The 23,675-nt window shown below is 41.2% G+C and overlaps 1 protein-coding gene across 3 annotated transcripts in view; it reads right to left on the minus strand.

Annotated features, from left to right (window-relative positions):
- Positions 1-1,033: 1,033 nt before the first annotated feature.
- The window catches only part of LOC133388954 (gamma-aminobutyric acid receptor subunit pi-like), a 50,527-nt gene continuing 27,885 nt past the window's right edge, over positions 1,034-23,675 (minus strand). For 2 of the 3 annotated variants that reach the window (XM_061635615.1, XM_061635614.1), the window contains exons 7-10: positions 19,074-19,211; positions 9,746-9,898; positions 6,932-7,125; positions 1,034-1,682 (exon numbers count right to left, since the gene is read on the minus strand). In XM_061635615.1, coding sequence (XP_061491599.1) covers positions 1,374-1,682; positions 6,932-7,125; positions 9,746-9,898; positions 19,074-19,211 — 794 coding nt within the window. In that variant the 3' untranslated portion in view covers positions 1,034-1,373. The remainder of the gene's footprint in view (positions 1,683-6,931; positions 7,126-9,745; positions 9,899-19,073; positions 19,212-23,675) is intronic. The other variant, XM_061635616.1, reaches the window with a different exon arrangement.

Genomic DNA, 23,675 nt, shown 5'->3' on the forward strand with positions numbered 1-23,675 from the left:
GTGAAAAGCCTGTGTAAGGTCTTGATAACAATACAAGATGTCATTGACGATACCAGAACCACTTCTAACCATTTGGAGTATGAATCAATAACAATCAAGAAAGTTTGTCCCTGGAAGGGGCCTGCAAAGTCGATATGAAGCCATGACCATGGCGTTTTCATCAATTCCCATGGGTTCACTGGGGCATGTGGTGGAGCTGGTCTTGAAACCTGACACTTCTCACATCTCTTGACACATTCTTCAATCTCGCTGTCCATCTTGGGCCACTATACATAGCTGCGTCCCAGAGCCTTCATTCGCACTATACCAGGGTGTCCGACATGTAGGGCCTCCAACACTAAATCTTTGCAGAAAACTTCCCTAGGTTTCATTATGAATGGATTTTTGGACTAATGTTGCGATTACTTTAAGACTGGGAGAAATTCACTAAAAATGGGTGCCTTTACTAAATGGTATAACACTAAGCTGGGGAGATTGTGGTTTGTTTCCTCTGTGTGCTAACATGGAGGAACAAAGCAGCCCAGATATGTGCATTCATGGAAAATCATTAACTATGGTTTATTGTGACATGTGAACTGAGCTTAAAGGTACAGGGTTTAAAACCTTTAAAAGCAATATCCTATTAGAGAAAAGATGCTCACCTAAGCCTCACCTGGATACATCTTCATTTAGTAAAAGCACCCATTTTTTAGTGAATTTCTTCCAATCTTAAATTAATCACAACATTAGTCCAAAAATCCATTCATAATGAGCCTCTTGAAACCTAGGGAAGTTTTCTGCAAGAATTTAGTGTGAAACTCAGTATTACACTGGTTATATTTATAAGTTCAAACTTCAATATAATAATTTTTGCTGTTTAGTGAAAACATTTAATTGGCACTGATAAGAATTTTGTTACATAATATCCTTGAAGATCTGTGCATTTACTGACAATGCCCAAGGGAATATGATACTGACAGATGGGGGGATAGGATAACATTTTCCTGGGTTGTTGTTGTTTTTAATTTTAAAATATATTAATCATACTCCAGACTAGTGTTATGCCAATTTCATTTTACAAAGATTTACAAGTAGATAAAAAAGTGTTCTGCCATTCATTAAACATTACAAACAAAAGTAACATACATGCTAAAAATGAGGTCAAGTTAAAAATAAGTACAGTCATTTAACAGATGATCAAAAACAGATTTTATACTATAGTAGTCTAACAGATGGACAGTAATTTAAGCATAAACTCAACAGAAATACAATAAAATGCGTCTTCTTTTGATATCCTAATGCCCTGCAGAGTAAAAGCTTTTCCCTGACAAAACTCAGTGCGTTTTTCCACATGCTTGATTCACCACACCATTCCATGAGACATTTTTAAAATATTAGAAATATAAATAATAAACCCAATAAAAAACATTTATTATGATAAATGATAATGGGAAGGAAAGCCGGGCATAATTATCTATGTGATATGGGTTTTTAATGTGGAAGCAGTCAAATATACAGAAGAGACTTTTAATCACTGTCATGAGTGAATGACAAAGGCTGTGTTTATTTTTCTCTTCTTTTCTCCCATTGGAGGTTTTGGTGAGCTTGTCTGAGTCAACCTTATTAATCTGATCAGCCTTGCAACTGTTGGTGATTGCTGATAGGACTCCATTCACCTCCTCTTCAGCCTCCTCCTCCTCCTCCTGGTAAGAAACACAATTGGGGAGAGCCACTTGATTATAAATTCCATCACACACATACTTTAAACACAAACAATCGTTCCTTTTATCTGAGGGTGTCCAAGCCTCCAGTGACAAAGTCGACATTAAGCGTAAGACCCGGTTTATACCTTCAGCAGCACCCAGAGAAGACGTTTGCAGAGTTGCTGATAGCTCACAGTAAAGCAGCAGGGATTGCATTGGGGGGGGGGACCAATTCTGTAAACCAGTTCCCCTGGGTGAGGCCCATGCTTATGTCTGCTACAAGACAATCTGACACTTGAAATCAACTCTTGGGACCTCTGCTCATGTCAGTTGCCCTAAAATGAGCTCTACTGCCTGAATGTTTCCAGGAATTCTTACCGAGCTTGCCTGCTTGTGTCTCACACCTTGTGGAAGCCATCACCTGCCTGCAGTGCAGTGAGGTGCAGTGGAGGTTGGTCCATTAGGGAAAATGGCGCACCAACCTCAGTGTGCCTTTAGCCAGCTGCCTCCCCACCTGCCTGGCCTCTTATTTACATCCAGTCCAGGGGGTGCTGTCACCTTCTCCTCCGTAGTCTCAGTGTTGCCCCTTTTTTGGGGGGGAGAATGGGGACAAAGCTAGAATTAGTTGGCTCTGCCTGATCTTTCGCTCTGGCTCCACTTGATATTGGACTCCCTGCCTCCCACCCCACCAGTCTCAATGGGCACCAGCCACCACTCGTGCAGTGGAACGGCTAAAGAGCTAAGTTTGTACCTGGAAAAGCAGGATTCAAATCTAAATTCAGACATGAAGCTTATTAGATTGCCTTGGACAAGTCACACTCTGGGCTAAAGCTAACAAACCACACTAGGCACAAATGATGGGGTCCCATGTAATAAATATCACCAGCATTCTGTATTTGCATTGTACCTCGGTCTTTACTCCCTTGGATGGATGCTTTTGCTTTCAATACTTCTTTGACAAACTGAAATTGCTGACCAGTTTCTTCTTTTGTGATTGACCCCTCAGTTGGGCTAATCCCTGGACTATGACCCCAATAGCCTTTTTTCCTACTCAGTTCTTCCTTCTTAAAAAGAGCGGTGACAGGATTCATGATTTCCTTGAAGCTACACTCTGTACCTGGGGATTTATCCCATCTAGTTGCAGGTGTTAAAGGGGGTAGGCTGTGGTGTTCAATGGTGAAAGGCAAACATTCTACTGACTAGCAGGTTTTGTAGCCTGCATGAAAACTTCCAGAGACATCTGGGAAGCTTCTGTTAAAAACAGAATCCTGGACTAGACATACCATAGTTTGGTTCTGCAAGCCAGTTCACAAAGCTGAACTCTGGCAGTGAAACTGGTTTAGGTGCTGAATCCTGGATCAGATTAAGCCCTAATGCTGCCTCCTAGCCTGCTCTTCAGTTCATGCCCTTATGCTGCCTGGGCTCAGTAATGGAAGATTCATCAGACACAGCAAGCTAACCAATATTTATTTACTAATGTATCACTACATTTATATCCCAACTTTCCTTCAACAGGTCAAAGTGGCATACTAATCAAGTACACACCCACACATATATACACAATCTCATGCATTAACACCCTGATCATGAACAGAATTCATACTGAACTCAGTCCTATTTATTACATCTTTATAGGTGTGTTTATAGGTGTTAGAATGCAATCCAAGGCCCACATACTGTAAATTAAATGGAAATTAAATCCCACTAGGGGAAAAAAAGATTTCCTGCTTCAGAGGTAGCCAGATCTTTATCTCCCATCACCTTATGGGACAACTTTGACATGTCAATAATCTGGTGCCATAATGATGTCTGGTGTCAAAGTTGTCCAGTGGGGATGGGGAAAAATAGTGGCCAAGCAGAACTGAACTCCCTGCACATCAACTGATGCATGCAGAGTTCAATGCTGCTTTCTGCAGGTTTGAGCCAGCAAGTTCTCTGCAGTGTTCACACACCCAAACCAAGCAGGATTGGACCTTCTGTGTATCCGCTGATAGGCACAGAATTCAGTCCTGCTTTCTAGCCTCTGGATCCAACCATGTCTCTACTTGCCCCCCATCTGACATTGTATCTGACATCAGGTGTTGGACAGGTGGATGTGGTTTGGGGGGAAAGCCAAATCTGGCCCACAGGCTAGAGGTTTCCCACCCCTGTCCTATCTGATGATGGTGCTATAATCTGTACATAGATTGTCCCTTCCTACAAGGGTTTCTGCATAATTATGAATGAAGAAACATGGATCTGTTCTTTCCATTTGACATGAAGGAAGCGATCCAGAGTGTAATGTGCAATGACCTTTGATGTGTTTTGGAGTGTTCATGGCAAATAAGTTGGGTGTGTTTTGGAGTGCTCATGGCAAATAAGTTGGATGTGTTTTGGAGTGCTCATGGCAAATAGGTTTTGGATCTGGGTGCAAGATCTACACTTCGCTTACTGATTCTGCACTTTATTCACAAATGTTCTCAACATTAAAATGGATCAGCTTAACTTGTGATCTTCCACTACAGCATAAACAATCATGCCTATGATGCTTAGGACTGGTACTGTTACTTAGAAAATACAAATGAAAACACAAAAAGCTGAGAAAGGAAACCTAATTGTTCCAACCATCTCATTCAGTATAAAGGGAAATGCTGCAGATATGATCATCTATAAACATTGTTTAAAACCTGGTAGATGGGTCTTTTTTTATGCGAACATGATTTTTAAAAATTGTATTAAGCAGCAGGTTTATTGCACAGCAGGAAAAGATGTTGCACAGACATTATTTTTCTTTTCCGGTTTTCTTAAAGTTGTTTGCAGGTGGCTGATGCTTTATCAGATTGGTTTTAGCTCCTTTATGTTCCCTAAGAGGGAGCTAAACCATGTATAAAATCCAGCATCTGGCATGGCACATATCAGCCTAGCACCTGTATGTTGGAATATACTGTTCTTTCTCCAAGGGAGCTTAACAAGATGCATTTCTAGCACAAGTTTACTTATCCTATTGCCCTACTGAAGAGAAGAAAGAGAATGTATAGTAGAACTACAAATACCTATCTGCTATACAAAATCTAGAGTATCAGGGGACATTTAAAGGAGTGCTGAAGGGCTCTGAGAGTAAAAAAAAACTGTTTCATATTATGAAAACCAACCTTGCATGTCAAGAGGGAGCTCAACTTTTGAGTGCATTTTTAAATAGTAATGCTATTTACTCTGTTCTGTGTTCCTGCTCCTAAGGAGAGAAGAGCAAGCAGATGGCAATATAACGGGATATAAAAATCAGTCGTAGAATCTATGGGAAGCAACTATACGACAGCTGAAATCTAATGAAAATGGCATCTGCTACTGCGTCTTGCTTCTATTAATTGATGTGCTTGTCCAAACATAACAGCTCACAGAATGGAGGAAAGAGGTCGCTTTTGTGGAATGTTATAGATTTTCATGATTTTTCAGTACTTCCTACTCAAGAGTGCCATAACATTTAGCAGGTATGGAAACACAACTTTTTTTAAAGGCTCTGGGTATTTTATTTCTACAAGCATCTGCTACAAGATCGCGGCCTTACCTTTTCCAGTCCCCTTTCACTCACACTATCATATTTTGGATGATGTGAGCTAATGAATTATGAGCAGCTAGACTATATTTCTCAAATCAGATCCTTAGAACATTAGAGGATTCGTTCACTTTAGGACAGAATGCTTGTATCTCTTTCTTTCTTTCCATTTTACCTTTGTTTGTTCTGGATAACAATGAAGCACAACATAGCGGTATGACAATGTTTCACATTGTGCAGTGAGTATGACTCATGACAGTGCTAAGGTCCTTACTAGTAGTGGAACAGTGCATATTCAAGCCTCTCAGGGCCCATTCAAACTTTACAGAGCAATCAGCATTGTTACGTGTCAACTGCACATCTCCCACTACAAGGCCTGTAACATCAGCAGGCCAGATGTTTGCCTGTAAACATATGTGGAACTTATGGTAGGGAGCTGCAGCCAATCATGGTTGCATAGCAAGTGTCTACCACATGTGTTTGTTTATAGGTGTATGCAGTTCCCATGTGGCAAACACAGACGTTGCTGTGACCAGCACCTGATCTACACATGTAGCAGAATGAATTGGCACAATGGACCGAAGCAGTTCAGGAGGGACCAGTTTTGATTGCTCTCTTGTACACTGAGCTTCTTGCAAGGAAAAAACAAACCAACTAGCAAACTAGGGAGAAACATTCTGCCCAAGCCCTGCTGAGCTAGTTTTCCATCTGCAAAACATTTTTTTACATAATGGAACATTCAGAAATGTGAGGTCACACCCACGGTCTGAAATGACAGTCTATTCTACCACCTTGCCCAGGTGCCTGTTGGACCAAGCCCACTAACAATGAGCTCCCGGGTCACACACTATGGTTTCCTAGTATAAGACCACAACTAGGGACTTATTTGTGCACTGCTTATGTATACAGTATACTGCTTGCCTTGATGTAATAATGCACAACTTTAAAAAACTACATCACAACCAAATTAATATTAAATACCTGCTATCATTAACAGCAGCAACCAAAAAGCTCTCCAAATGGAAACAGGCAATATTAATAATTAAGTCAATCTTTTGCAGTCATACTGAGAGTTGAAAAGCAAAGGGCCAGATGGGCCTTCTGGTGTGTGTGTGGAGGGATACCAATAAGGCCCTGTCCTGTGTGTCCATTAACCTCTGATTGTGGTGGCTCATAGAGCAGAGCTTTCCCTGATGAGCTTAGCCAGCAGGCTTTTAGATATGGTGGGCCCAAGCCATATGGGGTAGTAGTGATGACTACTACTTGGTCTGGAAACAAACTAGGAGCAAAGCTGCATTTTATTCAACCAGATCATTCAAAATCAGTAGTAACATGCACCAAATCACGGCTCCCCTGCAATTACAGCTTTCTGTACCAGCTGTAGTTTCCAAACAGGCATCCCATCTGCAGCATGTTACATAACCTGGATGTAATGAGAGTATGTAGGACAGTAGCTAGATCTGCTTTCTCTAGTGACAACTGCAGCTAGAGCACCAGCCAAAAGCATTCCTAGTCACTGCTGTACCTGCATAACCAGGAGCAAGGTGAAACCTGGTCTTTCAGAGGCAATGCTACAGCAGGTGGGGAACATTTGTACTAAAGAGCTGCTCAAAGGTGGAATCACAATGTGCCTTCATAAGAGGAGAACCAACAAACAGAGGGGTTGGAAGAAAGCTGTGGAAGTTGGGAGATGAAGGAATTGAAACAAAAGAAATACCTTTGTGAGTTTTTTCATTCCAGATCGATTAAGAGTACAGAAATGAGCTACTGCATACTCCAGTAAAGCACCAAAGATAAAACTGAAGCAAATACCCAGGTAGACATCAATTGCCTTGATAGAGCAGTTAGCATTAGGAAGTGATGCCCTGGCTCCCATCATAAGTGTTGTCATAGTGAGTACTGTTGTAACACCTACCAAAAAAAACAAAAGATAATCTTGCAAGATTGGCAACAGATCATCTCCTGCTGCCTCTGGGCAGCAACAGCTCAGTATTATCTCGACTATCAGGTCTTCCATCCTCTCATTTTAACCTGTCTCACTTTGGCAGAAAATGCATAGTGTTTAAAATATTAATAACTTGAGATGCTACAAGTGAAGAATATTTTGTGTAAAGTTTGGGGGAGATAGTTTTGTTCCATGTTCAAAAAGACGTAGAGTAAAAAAAAAAAGAAACGGTAGGTGTATGAATTACTCCGTAAATTAGTATTTGAGAAATGATGTGTCATATCATGAATCAACTTTGTGTGTGGGGGCTGGATATACAATGCACGAATACAAAGGGCCATAGCTTTTGTTACGCTTCTGTTGCATGCAGAAGGCCCCAGGTGCCCTGTCCTTCCTCAGACAAGGAGATGTTCCTACTTCTTTGACTAACCAGGCTTTCTCCCTTTCCTAGGAGGGTGAGGAAAGACTTCACCCTTGAGATAATTCTAGGAGGAAATTTTCCAGATTTGTAACAGCTCACATGAACCTGCACAACATGTAGACAGGTTTGGTGAGCATATGTTTTGCATAGGTCCCAAGGTTGAATCTCCATTTTCTCTAGTTAAAGAATACAGTATTAGGTGGCAGGGCTGTTTAAATCTATCTTTCTGAGATCCTGAACAGCCAATGTGAATGGGAGCAGGTGTTGCTTGTTGCAGAGCAATCCAACTCAGGGGAAGTTGGCATATGTTGTGCCAGAGCAAGAGAAGCTGGCTTAAAGTTCTGCCACATCCAGTTGCCATTCAGGAGCCCCTGGGTTGGCTGTATGCCCGCTCAGCCAGGAGCTGCTCTCAGGGTCCAGAAAGTAAAAGCCTGCTCTCCCAAATACCCCCTATCAGGGAGTAAGAGCTCTCCATTGACTGCTACTGCAATTATTTTCTTAGACTGAGCTTTTTACCAGCATAACTTTTGCCTAGATTGGGATCTGCAGGAGCTCTCTGAACACAAGTTGGATGCCCCTTGGCCCTTCCCAACATCCCCCTTTTTCAGGCCTTACACCAACTTCCACCAGGTCCACTTGTGCCAGTCTCAGCACAGCCGTCTGTGTCCCAGCTCAGCCAGGCTGGCGTGGCTGAGGGACCTATACTGATGTAGGCTAGCTTAGCCAGGACCCAGCTGGCTCAACTGGAGATCTGCCGCATCCACCTCCCCTCACCCTGGCATAAATGCAAGTTGGATTACATCCTCATTCTATTTTATTATTATTTTTAGTTGCCATTTTCCCTACCGGTGTATCAGGCTTGTCCCTGGTCCAACACCTAATCATTGTCAGTTTGAAGGGGGAACTATATACATACAGATGTACACATGTAGGGCTCCTTCCATAGGGAAAGGAACCCTCCTTCTGCACATAAGGTGACCTTCAGCCTGATGCTAATCATGTGTCAGCTTGGGGCTTGGTCTGATCGGTCTTTCCTAGGGAATTGGTGCCCACTAGGTGAGGCTAGCTCACTTCTATTCAAGACCTCCTTCGTGCATTTGAATTGAAGGCCTAAAGTGAGTTATTGAGGCCCTGCATCCCCATAGAATGAGCAATGCAGAGTGCACAACAAATATGCAAACCTTTACTAGCTCTACACAGGTAATCTACTTCTGTGTAAAATGAGATGCAATCAGGGAGAGAGGTTGGACATGCTAACTCTCTCTCACACACACACTCTCACACGCACAATCATTGTCTCTGCTGCTCTCCATGATTTGGAGGAATAACTTCTATAATGAAGAGCCTGTTCTGATCATGTAGGCTCCCCACATGATGTACAGCTCTGATTTCCCAGGATTGTAAATCACATGAGAGGCTTACACAAACACTGCAGGCTCCCAACTGCAGAAGTTACCCTCCCAACTCATGAAAAGTAATGGGAACAGTGACAAGTGGTGCTGGAACTAGTGCAGTCATCTTCCCAGTCTTCCATGTGCTGATTTTACACAGACATAGGATGCATTAATAGGGCCAATCTTTCTGGTTCTTCACATGGGATCTTCTCACTTGTCACATATGCAGGTGGGATTGACAGCAGCAGCTCCTTCTCATGCTGGCTGGGTAGCATGAGAATGCCTAGGCTCACTGCATCTCCCCTGACCAGTTGCTAGGAGTGTTCATGTTGGTGCACAGAGGATCTTGAATATGGGATCCTCTCACATGGTTTCTTGCATTATTTAAGTGGTGGAGGAACAACACTGCAGCAGCTTCTTCCATGTTAACATGGCACTATCATTATCTATTTCTAGGCACCAGACAAAACCCTTCCTTTTTACCTGGCTTTTGGCCCTTAACTTTAAGGGCTTTATGTATCAATGGCCTATTTTAATGGGCAGGTCTTGCAAGATATCTGTTCTGATCTGTTTTTAGGTTGTGTTGTGTTTGTTGTTTAAATGGGTTTGCTGTAATTGGTTTTAATCTTATTGTTGTAAGATGCTTTGGATTGCTTTGCAAGGAAAGTGACTAAATAATAAAAAAAGAAAAAAGTAACATTTTAAGATGCTGGGGGGGCAGTATTTTATTTTTATTTTATTTTATTCTAATGTTTTATTATTGTTTCTCACCTATGCAGATTCTGGCTGGCACTGATGACTGGCTTATCCAGAACGACACCCAAGAGAGGACAACCAATAAGCTGGATGGTACATATGTTTCAAGGATAAAATACAGAATGTTTCTCTTGAGCTCAAAATGGAAGACTAACTTTGGATAGCATCCTGTGTAAAAAATAAAGAGGAACATGGAACAAGTCATTTAAGCTTTTGATTGCATAACTGACAGCTTCTTCATGTACCAGTTTAAATAACATTTCAAAGCTTCAGAATTTTTAAGCACACAATTACCAACTTACCAGTTCGCCAGTCATGCCTATATATAATTTCCAATTCAGTATAGTCCTGTTTACAATTTCAAGATTACTGTGGTAAGTTAAATCTTAATTTAAAAGTTTTTTTTTAAAAAATACTATGATCTATCCTCTTAGCCTCAAAGTTCTTCACATAGAAACACACCATAAGATATAATGAAGTACCAAAACAAAACAGAAACACAGCAGCATAAAAATGCACAATAAAACAACAGGGATAAAAATCACAACAATAAAGTCATAATTAAATCACAACAGATGGCCTGTTCTTCACATCACAATTCCTAGAAGTCCAGATAAAATCAGTAAGTCTTATTCAGTGACCACAATTTGGAATTTACTTTATGTGTGTTGTGCATGTGCAAGGGATACCGCAGGCACAGCAGTGCTTTTAACTTTTTTAATTTTTAACATCAGTTATTATTAGCACCTCCACCACCACTAGTATCTAGAAGGTTGTTGGAATGTGACAGTGCAGAGTACAAACCAAGGGAGAACTGTTGCTTATGAAAAAGCATTAAAAGCGCATGTATGTGCAAAATCTTTTCATCAGTTCTTTGGATTTGAGACAGTGTGTGGAAGTAAAGGGACAATGGTGCCCCTTCTATTCATCCTCAAAAGTGGAAGCTTGTCTCTTCTGCTACAAAGAGAAAAATACATGTTGGCTGTTAAAAAAACAACGTATCTTACAACCATACTTAGCTGGGGGAGCGGGGTGGGGGAAATCAATAAAACTACAGAGCCATCCCATAAATGGCCATCTTCAGAGTACCCCTTTACTGCTTCTAATCCTGTGTTATGCGAGTCACAAATGTTGTATATAAATATGACAGTATTTGCATCAAGGTGAAGATTTGTGTGTCCTTGATGTTCGCCACATTAGCCTGGTTATAGCACTCTTGAGAGAGGGGGGAGGGCTTCTTTCACTTCTGCTGGTTGTACAGAGAAGTTAACAAACAGGCTTCTGCTGAAGTTCCAGAGAGACTCTTGGTATTTCTTACCTTCTTCAAACAAATAAGATCTCCAGGAAGGAGATCTATGTTCTGCTGAGCATCCCACTTGCCAGAGACTCTTAACACAAGTGAATTTGTGGATGCATGCTTAGATTAGATTCCATCTCCCTAGTTTTTAAGTTTAACAGTGCAGTCTTAGAGAGTTCTGGGTAAGTGTGGATGGGTAAGTGTGTGTGTGATTGCAGCCTTAATGACTGAGAAGTGAGACAGAAAAGATAAACTTACCCGGTTGTCTGCCCAGTAAATCGGAATTAGGACTAGAATGAGAAATGCAATTTGGACGATTTTCCAGCACTTCTTTGTTATTAACAGTAAGTTAGAACAGGAGTTATATCCATTTCTCTTAAATGATAAGATAAACAGTGTGATTTCTGCTGTAATCCAACACACTTTTCTCCAGGTTGTAGGGGGTTGGACTGAATGGAAATATCTCTCACCTCTGCTGGTTGTCCCAGCCTCCTACTTACTGAGCAGATGGATGGAAGGCCCACTGGTGTTATCCATGCCAGTGCAAAGCCTCCAAACAGGTGTTATAAGGTTGGGGAGGAAGGGGCCACACTGGCCCCAGATCTTGCCTCTCCACCTTCCACTGCTGCTGCCACGAGTAGCCAGGCTGCAGATGTATTGGTGGCTCTGCTGGTCCTCAAAGCCCTAAGGTGGGGTTGGATTGCTCTGCTTGTACAGTGCTACCTGGTACTGTTTGGTTATATGACAGGTGTGTTCTGTACAATATGCTTCTATCAGTTGCAAACTGTGTTTAAAATAATTGCTGTTATGTCCCCTAAATCCAGTAGCAATCCAGACACAGAGGCACCAGCAAAGGAGCCAGATAATCTTCAGGCCTCTGAGCTGGCTGCTGGAAATCAGGGGACCACTATGGCTGAGGGTGGCATAATAATAATAAATTTAATTTATGTGTCGCCTATCTGGCCAATGGCCACTCTAGGCAATGTACATACAATAAATATGGCAGAATACAATATAAAAATACAGTGAAATATATAAATTATAAGAGCAAACAATACATAATAGGAGGCATTTAAAACAGAAGAATATTAAGCCTCCCCAGAAGTCCCGAAAGCCTGCTGAAAAAGCCAGGTCTTTAAGGCCTTGCGGAACATATTCAGGGAAGAGATGTGCCGAAGATCTTGTGGGAGGGAGTTCCAGAGGGTGGGGGCCACCACTGAAAAGGCCTTCTCTCTAGTGCCCACCAACCTAGCTGCTTTGGTTGGCGGGACTGAGAGAAGGCCTTGTGTGGCCGATCTTGTCAGGCGGCATGATTGGTGGCGTTGTAGGCGCTCCTTTAGATAAACTGGGCCGAGACCGTGTAGGGATTTAAAGGTTAAAACCAACACCTTGAATTGGGCCCGGAAAACAACTGGAAGCCAGTGTAGATTGAACAACACTGGCGTGATGTGGTCCCGGCGACGACTGTTCGTGAGTAATCGAGCCGCCGCATTTTGAATAAGTTGTAGTTTCTGGACCGTTTTCAAGGGTAACCCCACGTAGAGCGCATTACAGTAATCTAATCGAGAGGTGACCAGGGCATGTACTACCAGTGGGAGCTGATGAACAGGAAGGTAGGGTTGCAGCCTACGTATAAGGTGTAGTTGGTACCAAGCTGCCCGGCTCACAGCCGAAATCTGAGCCTCCATGGACAGCTTGGAATCAAGAACAACCCCGAGGCTGCGGACCTGGTCCTTTATGGGTAAACTCACCCCATTGAACTTCAGGTCAACGGTTCCCAACCTTCTCTTGTCCCCCACGAGCAGTACCTCGGTCTTGTCGGGGTTCAGTTTCAGCCTATTCCTTCCCATCCATCCACTCACGGACTCCAGGCAGACAGAAGCCCCCAGAGGAACCTCCACCAGGACCAGAGCCCGGACTCTTACAGGTGCCTTTCCCTGAGGCTGAGGAACCAGATGCCTCCCACCACACTTCATCCGTCCAGCAGTGCAGGATGTGCTAGGGAATGAAGGAAGAGCGCCTGTCTTCAGGCCAGAGGGTTGGCCTTTTAAGGCTCTGAAGTTCTCCTTGAGGAAGTGGCACCTAGAAGAGGTACTCTGGTGACAGAGGCTTAAAAGGTCTCAGTCTGCCCTCAACCCTTGTCAGAGCAAGTTGCTCACTTCGAGTTATCCATGGTCCTGCAACTTCTGACCAGTCTCACCTCAGGCCCTGCCTTCTGTCTTGTCATCTCCTCTGTGGGATCCAGCATTGGACCGGAACACGGTAATAGCACTGTTCTGTTTTTGTTTGTGTGTCTTATCTGCTCTATTTCATTTTAAGGTAGTCCTGTCAGGTAGTTCTAGCCTTTTGTTGTTTATGGCATATATACTGGATGCACAACTTTAAACATGCCAATTGCTTACATAATAATTAAGTGGCAATGGAGTATGGCTCACACAAAACAATACAGCCAGACAGACATGCCTTGCCCCATATGTTCCAAATTGATCACTGAGATCATCTGGGGGAGCACTATTAGTGGTCTCCCACAGTCCGGAAGATAACTCAAATCAATGTGGAGTTGCGCTTTCAATGTAGGTGCTTTCAATGGTCCCAACTCTGGAGCAACCTTCCATTAGAAATCAGACAAGCATCTTCCCTACTACGTTTCAGACACCAAGTTAAAACAATTTTGTTTCAGTAGGGCTTTGTACCATGAAAGTTGTTCTAATCTCCTACTCTGAGATGTTTTAAACTATGCTTTACATTTTGCATGTTGTCTTTTTTTCCCCTGTAAGCTGCTTATTTTTTTCTGTAAGCTGCTTTGCGACATATAGTGAAAAGTGGGGTATAAATTCCTTAAATAAACAAATCAGTGACCTTTCTGGGATTTGGGTGTCCCATTTCTGCATCACCCGCATCCCTGTGAACTCTAAATAAAATACTATGTGGCAGCATTTAGATGAGATGCACTTTTGTTACGCCATGCATTTCCAATTAGAGGTGCAGGGTCAGCCACAAAAAGTACATTCCACTTCCTTTCTTGAAATAAGCATACAACAACCCTGTCTTAGGTGTCATTGTTATTTTATAAGAACATTTGCACTCCACCAATTCGTTAAAAAAATCATGCCAGTATACAGTATAACGATTAAAAAATCGGAAAATTATAAAATCATAACGTACCAAAGAAATGTCCAATACTTGTTCTCATTGCTTTAAGCCTGTTGGTGACCTTGATGGGGAAATGATTTTACTTCTTTTTATCAACTACTTTAAATGTGGTTGAATACTGACCTTTTATCAGCAGCAGTTAAGTGTTAAAAATTACTGTTTCTTGCTGCTTATGATAACTGCATTTGGGTTGGAATGTTGTCCATCCTTATAAATAAGTTATTTTGACTTCAGTCTCTACCAGGCCTTACATTTGTTATTTTGGCCTTTTACTCCTCTCACGTTAATTATGGTCAATGGCATGATAGCTCTTGAATAGAATCACAGAATAGAAGAGATGGAAGGGTCCTATAAGGCCATCAAGTACAACCCCATGTTCAGTGCAGGAATCCAGGTATAGAATTATAGTATAGTAGATTTGGAAGGACAAATAATAAACTTTACAGAAAGGATGGTAATCAAATCACTGTATTGAGAATAAACTCTAACACACACTAAGGATGAGAAAAGCCCACCAGAAAATTTCATTTGCAACTACTCCCAGGTGTAGTCTCTAGAGTTCCTCAGCTTTGTGTAAAACCTGGACTCTGGTGGACTGGAACATGTGAAACAGACTGGATTTCCTCCCATTAACCTGGCCACTTACATTTTAGAGGGAAAAGCAGCTGTAGGACCAACATGCTCTCAATCCAGATTGATGCCTTACACTGGTTTTATACTGAAAATCACTCCCCTACATACCTGGTATTTGAACCAGAAAGTGTTGTATGGTATGGGACTGACCCCAATGCAGATCAGGTGTATGTTCTCGACTGGAGCCCTATGGCTGTTTTTTGTCTAAAATAAAGTGGTCAGATTAAGTACACTTGTTTAGTTTTACCCTTAGTTTAGCTTTGACACATCATTTTAGCTCTAATGCACAGAAATATTACAGCCTCCTTCAATAGCGACTCTCTTGCACCTACATTTCTGAAATGGTGTGGGAACGTTCCTAGGGCTAGCTGTGCATTTCCTGAGGCTTGGGCAAAAAACAAAATAGTTATTAGCTCAAACCTTGTTACACTAATTTATGGATAATACCTGAACCCCTGTACATATCTTTATGAAATTTTGCAGAAATCTTACATAGGGGCAGCTCTATATTTACTGCAAGTTTCATGAAAGCTGGCCTTAGAAACGTGTTGCAGAACCAGGAAATACCTTTAAAAATGATCAAACCTGAATTGCTTCTAGAACACCCCCACCATCTGTTTGGATGAAACATAGCAACTCAGATTACATTTGCACATCTGTTGTTGTTATGTGCCTTCAAGTCGACCACAACTTATGGCGACCCTATGAATCAGCGACCTCCAAGAGCATCTGTCATGAACCACCCTGTTCAGATCTTGTAAGTTCAGGTCTGTGGCTTCCTTTATGGAATCAATCCATCTCTTGTTTGGCCTTCCTCTTTTCCTACTCCCTTCTGTTTTTCCAAGCATTATTATCTTTTCTAATGAATCATGTCTCAAAGTATGATAACCTCAGCTTCATCATTTTAGCTTCTAGTGAGAGTTCTGGTTTAATTTGTTCTAACACCCAATTATTTGTGTTTTTCGCAGTCCATGGTATCCGCAAAGCTCTCCTCCAACAACACACTTTAAATGAGTTGATTTTTCTCTTACCTGCTTTTTTCACTGTCCAACTTTCACATACATACATAGAGATCAGAAATACCATGGTCTGAATGATCCTGCCTTTAGTGTTCAGTGATACATCTTTGCATTTGAGGACCTTTTCTAGTTCTCTCACAGCTGCCCTCCCCAGTCCTAGCCGCCTTCTGATTTCTTGGCTATTGTCTCCATTTTGGTTAATGACTGTGCCAAGGTATTGATAATCCTTGACAAGTTCAATGTCCTCATGGTCAACTTTAAAGTTACATAAATCTTCTGTTGTCATTACTTTAGTCTTTTTGATGTTCAGCTGTAGTCCTGCTTTTGTGCTTTCCTCTTGAACTTTCATCAGCATTCGTTTCAAATCGTTACTGGTTTCTGTTACTAGTATGGTATCGTCTGCATATCTTAAATTATTGATATTTCTCCCTCCAATTTTCACACCTCCTTCATCTTGGTCCAATTCTGCTTTCTGTATGATATGTTCTGCATATAGATTAAATAAATAGGATGATAAAATACACCCCTGTCTCACACCCTTTCAGATGTAGCCTCTTGTCCAGAGCATAGGTTGCACATCAGGACACTCAGATGCTGGGGCACCCCCATTTATTTTAAAGCATTCCATCGTTTTTCATGATCTACACAGTCAAAGGCTTTGCTGTAATCTATAAAGCACAGGGCGATTTTCTTCTGAAATTCCTTGCTCCGTTCCATTATCCAACGTATGTTTGCGATATGATCTCTGGTGTCTCTTCCCTTTCTAAATCCAGCTTGGACGTCTGGCATTTCTCACTCCATATATGGTAAAAGCCTTTGTTGTAGAATCTTGAGCATTACTTTACTTGCACGGGATATTAAGGCAATAGTTCGATAATTACTGTATTCCCTGGGATCCCCTTTCTTTGGAATTGGGATGTATATTGAATGCTTCCAGTCTGTGGGCCATTGTTTAGTTTTCCATATTTCTTGACAGATTTTTGTCAAAATTTGGACAGATTCAGTCTCAGTAGCTTGTAGCAACTCTATTGGTATGCCATCTATTCCTGGTGATTTGTTTCTTCCAAGTATTTTAAGAGCAGCTTTCACCTCACATTCTAAAATTTCTGGTTAATCATCATACGGTTCCTCTGTGAATGAATCTGTCATCCTGGCATCTCTTTTATACAGTTCTTCAGTGTATTGCTTCCATCTTCCTTTTATTTCATCTCAGGCAGTCAATGTGTTCCCCTGTTGATTATTCAACATCCCTACCCATGGTTTAAATGTCCCTTTCATTTCTCTAAACTTTTGGAACAGGGCTCTTGTTCTACCCTTTTTGTTGTCCTCTTCTATTTCTATACAATAACTATTGTAATAGTTCTCTTTGTTCCTATGTACTAGTCGCTGTATTGTTGCATTTAGGGTTCTGACTGCGTTTCTATCTCCTTTTGCTTTTTGCTTTCCTTCTCTCTTTAACCATTTTAAGAGTTTCTTCAGTCATCCATTGAGGTCTTTCTCTCTTTTTAACTAGAGGTATTGTCTTTTTGTATTCTTCCCTGATAATGTCTCTGACTTTATTCCATAGTTCTTCTGGTTCTCTGTCAACTAAGTTTAAAGCCTCAAACCTGTTCCTTATTTGATCTTTATATTCTTCTGGGATGTTATTTAAATTGTATTTTGGCATTATGATTCCTTTGTTGGTCTTCTTTAGCTTTACTCTGATTTTTGATATGACCAGTTAATGATCTGTACTGCAGTCTGCTACTGGTAAACTATGAAGGAGGTGATCACAACCACTTTACTCATTTCCGGGATTATTAGATCAGCACCTTGGCAGTTAAAATAAGGTTTGGCTTGGTGTGTCATCTGAACCCAGGATTGTGGTTAAGTTCTCTCCTCCTTAATCATGATCTGTAACCATAGGACAAACCTTGGCTACAGATTATTGTTAAGGAGAGAATACCTTAACCATAATCCTAGGTTTGGACAACAAACCTTGGGTTAGCTGCCATCTTGCACTGACCTAAGAAGCCTTTGATGGAGCAAAGCAGGTGGGAGCTGCTCCTCAGGAACCAGCATGTTGGTTTACCATGATGTAAAAACCACAATTAAAACCCTGTACATCTGATTCAAAAAATAAATTTTAAAAGATAGTTAATTGAAAGTTACCTAATGAAATCAATGGAATTTTCTTTTAAGAAAACCTCCCTTCCTCCATGAAGAAAATTGCTGAAATGAGACAAGGAAACTAAGGAAGCCATGTAATGAATTATTATGACTATTATTTGTACAGCCCTATATTTTTATGCTTCTGGCTATACCATGTATCGTTAGAGAATATGATTCTATTTAAACAAGAGCAGTGGCCTCCACTGTACTTTTCTTGGATTACTTGGATATTCGCTCTCTGAACCATTAAGAAATAAACATGTATTTTATTTTCTGACAACTGAACAGTTGTCTCTCTCTGGGCAGAGCAGCAATATGGACTTATGAGCCTTCTTTGAGCACGATGTCTAGCTAGGAGCAGAAGCAGTGCAGTAAGGAAGGCAAGCAAATGCCACTTACTAATAAGCAAGGTACTTTCTGGGCATGAAATCTGCTAGTGCAGACCTGTATTTTTAATACCAATTTATAGGTGTTCAGTGTTTTAATGTCAGTATTTCAAGTCATCTATTATTTTTCCTTAACATCCAGAAGAAAAAAAATTAAATGCATAGGATTGTACTGATAATTATTTAGACAACTTGGCATAAATGTCTTTAGTCAAGCGGTCAAGGTCTTGCAGCAAGCCACTCTTTTAAGCCCAACTGACAAAGCTGCAGTACATCAAAGTTACTCATGACATGCAACTGCATAAAAGTACAATTAACATGAAGTGATTCGTTTATACCCTGCCTTTCTTCAATGAATTCAAGATGGCATATATGGGGTTGCCAGGTAATCTCTCATCAAGGTACTGACCAGACCCCAACCTGCTTAGTTTCAGCAATGTTGCTGCATCACCTCATCTCATTTCACACATTTTACTATTATATTTTTGTTCATTTTAATGTTGTAGTTTTAAAAGTTGTTTATAGATGCTGTTAGCCATTCTGCTCTACAAGAAAAGGAGCAGAACGTAAGAAATAAATCATAATCTGCTTTCAGACCACGCCCTGCTAGCTTTATTGAGCAAGTGGGAAAAATATAGAAAAAAACACAGCAAGTCCTTGGTAGGATGTTATGACTGTAAACGAACTCTTGAAGCATTACCTACCTGTTTCATAGACAGCTTCAGATACAGAAGTATAGTGGTCTTCTACTGTGTACTGTGCCAATCGAAGGGTATCCATACCTCTAACTGAATCATTTCCTCTTGTCCAGTAAAACATGATATCATTTGTGTTATAACCCCCTGGGAATAGAAAAAGAGAGAGATTTCACTAAATATAGAATGTTTCTTTGATGTGTCCATAGTAGATGCCTTCTTTTGATATACACTGACAAAGTTTCCATTAATTTCACTTGATTTACTGGTTGCCTAGAGACCCCAAGATTTGGACTTAGAATAGAAAATAAAATTAAGAGTCAGATCTGAGCCCCTAAGTACTTCATGCTTCATGCAGTTGCATAACTTCAGTTGTGTCCATTTTAAAATAAAAAATCCATCGTCACAGCTTAAACTCTCCCACCCCCTTAAAGGGAGAAAATCCCTTTAAAGACATTCTAAAGAGTGTGTGGGTATCTCTCTAAATTCTTGTATGAGTGCAACATCCACTTATAATATAATTAAACAAATGAACAGATCCAGCAATCAATTTACAAACCTATACAGCATGTGTAAACTCACAGGGCTAGTATTATGCATGGTTAAAAATGATAGATCTAAAAATCCACCTCCCACATGAATAGGCCAGGATGCTGGCGTCTCCTTGCTGGTGGAAGGTAGCATGTTCTGCTGGTGTTGTGCTGATGGTGTATGGAGTTCCAGTGGCATATCAGGAATTCTGTCAAATCTGATAGCACCATAGCCAGCAGATCTTGAATAAAGGATTGCTCTATTAGTCACTTAGTAAGGCGAAAAAAAGGAGGCTCCAGTGTTGACACTGCAAACAATATGCTGTGAGAGTAGGGATGGGCAAATAAGTCAATTTTGGTTTCTCTCGGGTTCTAATCTTTCCAGTCTTAAATTCAGTCTTCCACATTTCTACATTAGTTTGCAATTTTATTTTATTTTTCAGAAAAGTTCTCATAAAAATTCATCAGCATTTTTGTGCAAATTTCTCCTAATATACACATTTTTGCAAAGCGTTTTCCCCCTGAATATAATGTGTTTTTCTATGTTATTTTCAGTAATTTGTGCATTTATATAAACACTTTATCCTAGCACATGCCTTTTTGTACACATTATTTGGCTGGAGAACTGCACCAACTTTTGAAGAATGGCTACGTTTCAGTTTGCGCATTGTTTTGGAAAGTGCAAATTAGGTTTGCCCCTTTAAATATGGTTAATTGAATTTCTCCTCCATCCCAGTGCAGCGTTAATACTGTAAAACCTTGTAACAAAATACTACCCACTAAAAGCTATCCATTTTGGTAGGTGCAAAGAAGGTCATATAGTTCAATCTCTACACATTTCCCCATAGTGTATACAAACACTTGCTGCTACAAATGTTATTTATGAACATGGATATCAGTACTGCTCCTTAGCTCCCTGCAGTGTATAGTGTCTGCTGTAAAATGACATTTATGGTGATGTTTGAAATAGCTTGAAGTGCCACATTAAGCAGATGATAAAATGTTTCAGATCCCCCACCCCTATCCCAACTGTTGGAATGTATGAGGTTCGACTCCAACTTGGTGGGTTGAGGCTGCATGGGGTTAAAAAGGGTAGCTAGGGAGAAGACCTCTTGGTTGCTAGGCTATACCTGTCCTTTGATCCTTGCCGTCTCTCCCCTTCCTGCTAGACTGATTTGCAAAGGATGTTGATCCCAGTTCCTTCCCGCCTTCCCAGTTTTCTTCTTCTCTCTCGAGAGGGGAGCAGACATCTTTCCTTTGTCTCTCCCTCTCAACCAGCATGAGAGCTGCACTGGGACCAGTGCAGACTGCTCCAACATAGCTAGTTAGCTAGATATAGAACTCTTTCCTATCAAGCATGTATTTCCAGAATAAAGTAGTTCTTTCTTATTTTAAAGCTTAAAGTCTCTGTCCGACTAATTTGCAGGGACGGTAGAATCTTAGCAAAGATTCAAACACACACACATAAGCTCGCTCAATACGCTCCGCTCTGCTACGCAACTCAACTGAATTCCGACACCAACTGTGCAAATAGCCAAAGGAGAGGGAAGAAAAGGCTTCAAAGCCCTGGAAAACAGAAAAGATTGCCACTCATCTTCTTGGCTTGAATAAACCCTCTTTGCTTACTAAAGAGCAAGGGTAAGCTGAATAATGAGGGAATTTTCAGGGTATTTGGTTGTGAAAATAAGTACTAATTTGTCATTTTATTAATTCCCTTCGTAGCTGCAAGGCAATTTCAGCCTCAGAATGTGAAGTCCCTAGTCTTCAGAACTCTCCTTGGTAACAGCAGAAAGTAGATGTCAGGCTATCAGAAGCCAACGGCCAAAGGACTGGCTAGTTAGTGGAAATCAGTGAATGTGATATTCCACCCCCATTCTGTACTCTCCTGTACCCAAAGGCCACACAGGCAGAACTGCCCTTCTATGCACATCTGAAGATTACAGCTTTATCCAGACTCAAGAGTCATAAGCCCATTTTCCTCGCTCTTTCTCTCATTAGCTCCTTCTTGTCTCAGTTTCCTCTCTTCTCTGTCCATTTTAGCTAAACAAATGAGTTTATTTAAAACAATGTACGCATAGCATTTCATTCCTTTCCAAAGCTTCCAGAATTTGACTGGCCATTTGACCAGTCAAAAATCGGAACTATTTATATAAGTGCTTGATGTAGTACTTTAGCACCTTTTCCTTCAGCTTCCTGTTTCTCTGTCTATTCCTTGCATCACAATATTTTACCTCTAGGGCTCTTGCCCATTTCCCTTCCCTAAACTTGTCTGTCCATCTGCCAAACCAGCAACCCTTCTCTTCCTTCACAGAAGCTAGACTGAAGATATTCTGACAACTTTGATATTTGAGAAGTTGGGCTGTCCATGCACATTCTGTGTCATGACACCAACTTGGCCAATGCATGTCAGATGCTTTCCTTCCTTCCAAGGTTTTGTCTACATGGAAACTTCCTGCTTTTCAATGTGGGTGAATATGTATGGCCTTTTAAGTTATAGGAGAAAGGAGTATTTTGGAGCTGAACGTGCTCAGTGATGTTTCTTTGTTAGATGGCTTCCTAGTTTCTTTCTCTTTACATTTGTGGTTGGTGGAGTTTCAGGCCCAGCCTGAAAGAATTATCTGAAAGTTGTCTTTAAATCTGGACAGCTTGGCTCAGGTAAGCTAAATATTTAAAGATTAAAAGGGGCATATTACTATGTTTGTACCGGCTGAGGTGGACATACTTTGTCATGTGTGTGTGTTATGTATTATTTACTATCTATTTAAAACTGCTAGGCTTTTCTTTCAACATTCTGCTCCCACCCCAGTGCCTGACCACCTTAAGCAAGAAAGAAAATTCTGTGTCTCTGCTGTCAGTCTCTGCTGGCTGCACTGAGATGATTAACAGCACTGTAAAACAATTAGCCGCCTAATCAGGGGCTTGGTTATAAAGCAGACAAGGCTTGAAGAGAATGTGGATAAGCAAGGGAGGGGGTTGAGGGGTTTCAATTCCATGTACTAGTTCATCTTCCAAAGGCAAGGTCAGTAGCAAATCAAAGATTCAAGATTCCAGCAAGGCAATCTGGGGTTCAAGACTCAACAGAGTCCAGCACAGGTGGTGAGGGTCTGATGCTGGCATCCAATGTTGCTTCCAGAAGAGAGCAAAAGACCTCTCAGTGCTTTTTAATCTCCCGTCCCTGGTTCAGGTGCCAGCCATCAGCCCTCCAACTCCCAGGAACTTGTAGCCCTAAATGGCCAGAATGTCTGTGTTGCTCTGCTACTCACAGGCGTCTTCGCTCTGCAGGGGGCAGAGGGGCCTCCTGTTCACTCTCTGAGTCTAACTGAAGGGCTCCAGCTGTGTCCTGAACATCTTCCAGTGGTGGGGGTCTGGAGCTGCATCTTGGGCGAGTCTGTTTGTTCCTTCTCCTGGGTCTGCTGTGCCAATCCACTGCTCCTCATTCTCCTCTGAGGACTCATCCGATGGAGGCATGACATCTACAAACCCCATGTAGAAGGTATGAAGAGAAAGTGATGCCATCTGGACAATAACTGCAATGATACCTATTTTATTATTGCTAGTATCTAAAAAGGTGAATGATATTGTTGGAAGTGCAACAGCAGGGATCATACAATTTGGAATGTAAGGGTTAATTCTGCTAATGTTAAAGTTAGCTGTCCAAGAGGAGGATGGGTGGAAGTGTTGCTCAGCATGGCATGATCTTCAGCGAGGTAGCATGTGCTGGTGTGTAGTTCTGAGGAGTTTTCTTCTGTATATTTGGTTGTATGTCTTCCTGCTATGTACAAGGTTTGAATTGAAAAACAAAATCTCTCTGTTCCATTCTCCTCAGTTTATACAGTTTGTTCAGCAAAGTGTTAACAGGACTTTTCTTTGTGGACTCCATTGACATCAAGTGATTTTGCTAACAGATATGCTATTTTTTGCAAGCATAATTATAATTTATATTTCTGTTGTGTATACCTGCAAAAGAACTTGTAATCAAAACAGTCTTATAGCTATTGATAATATAAGTGCACTGAAGATGTATGCTTCAGTAATTGTCTCTATATAGGCTGGATCCAGAAGAAAGAAAGAGAAGGTTACA

This window comes from Rhineura floridana, chromosome 7 (genome assembly GCF_030035675.1).
Source record: "Rhineura floridana isolate rRhiFlo1 chromosome 7, rRhiFlo1.hap2, whole genome shotgun sequence".
In the NCBI taxonomy this organism is placed as follows: domain Eukaryota; kingdom Metazoa; phylum Chordata; class Lepidosauria; order Squamata; family Rhineuridae; genus Rhineura; species Rhineura floridana.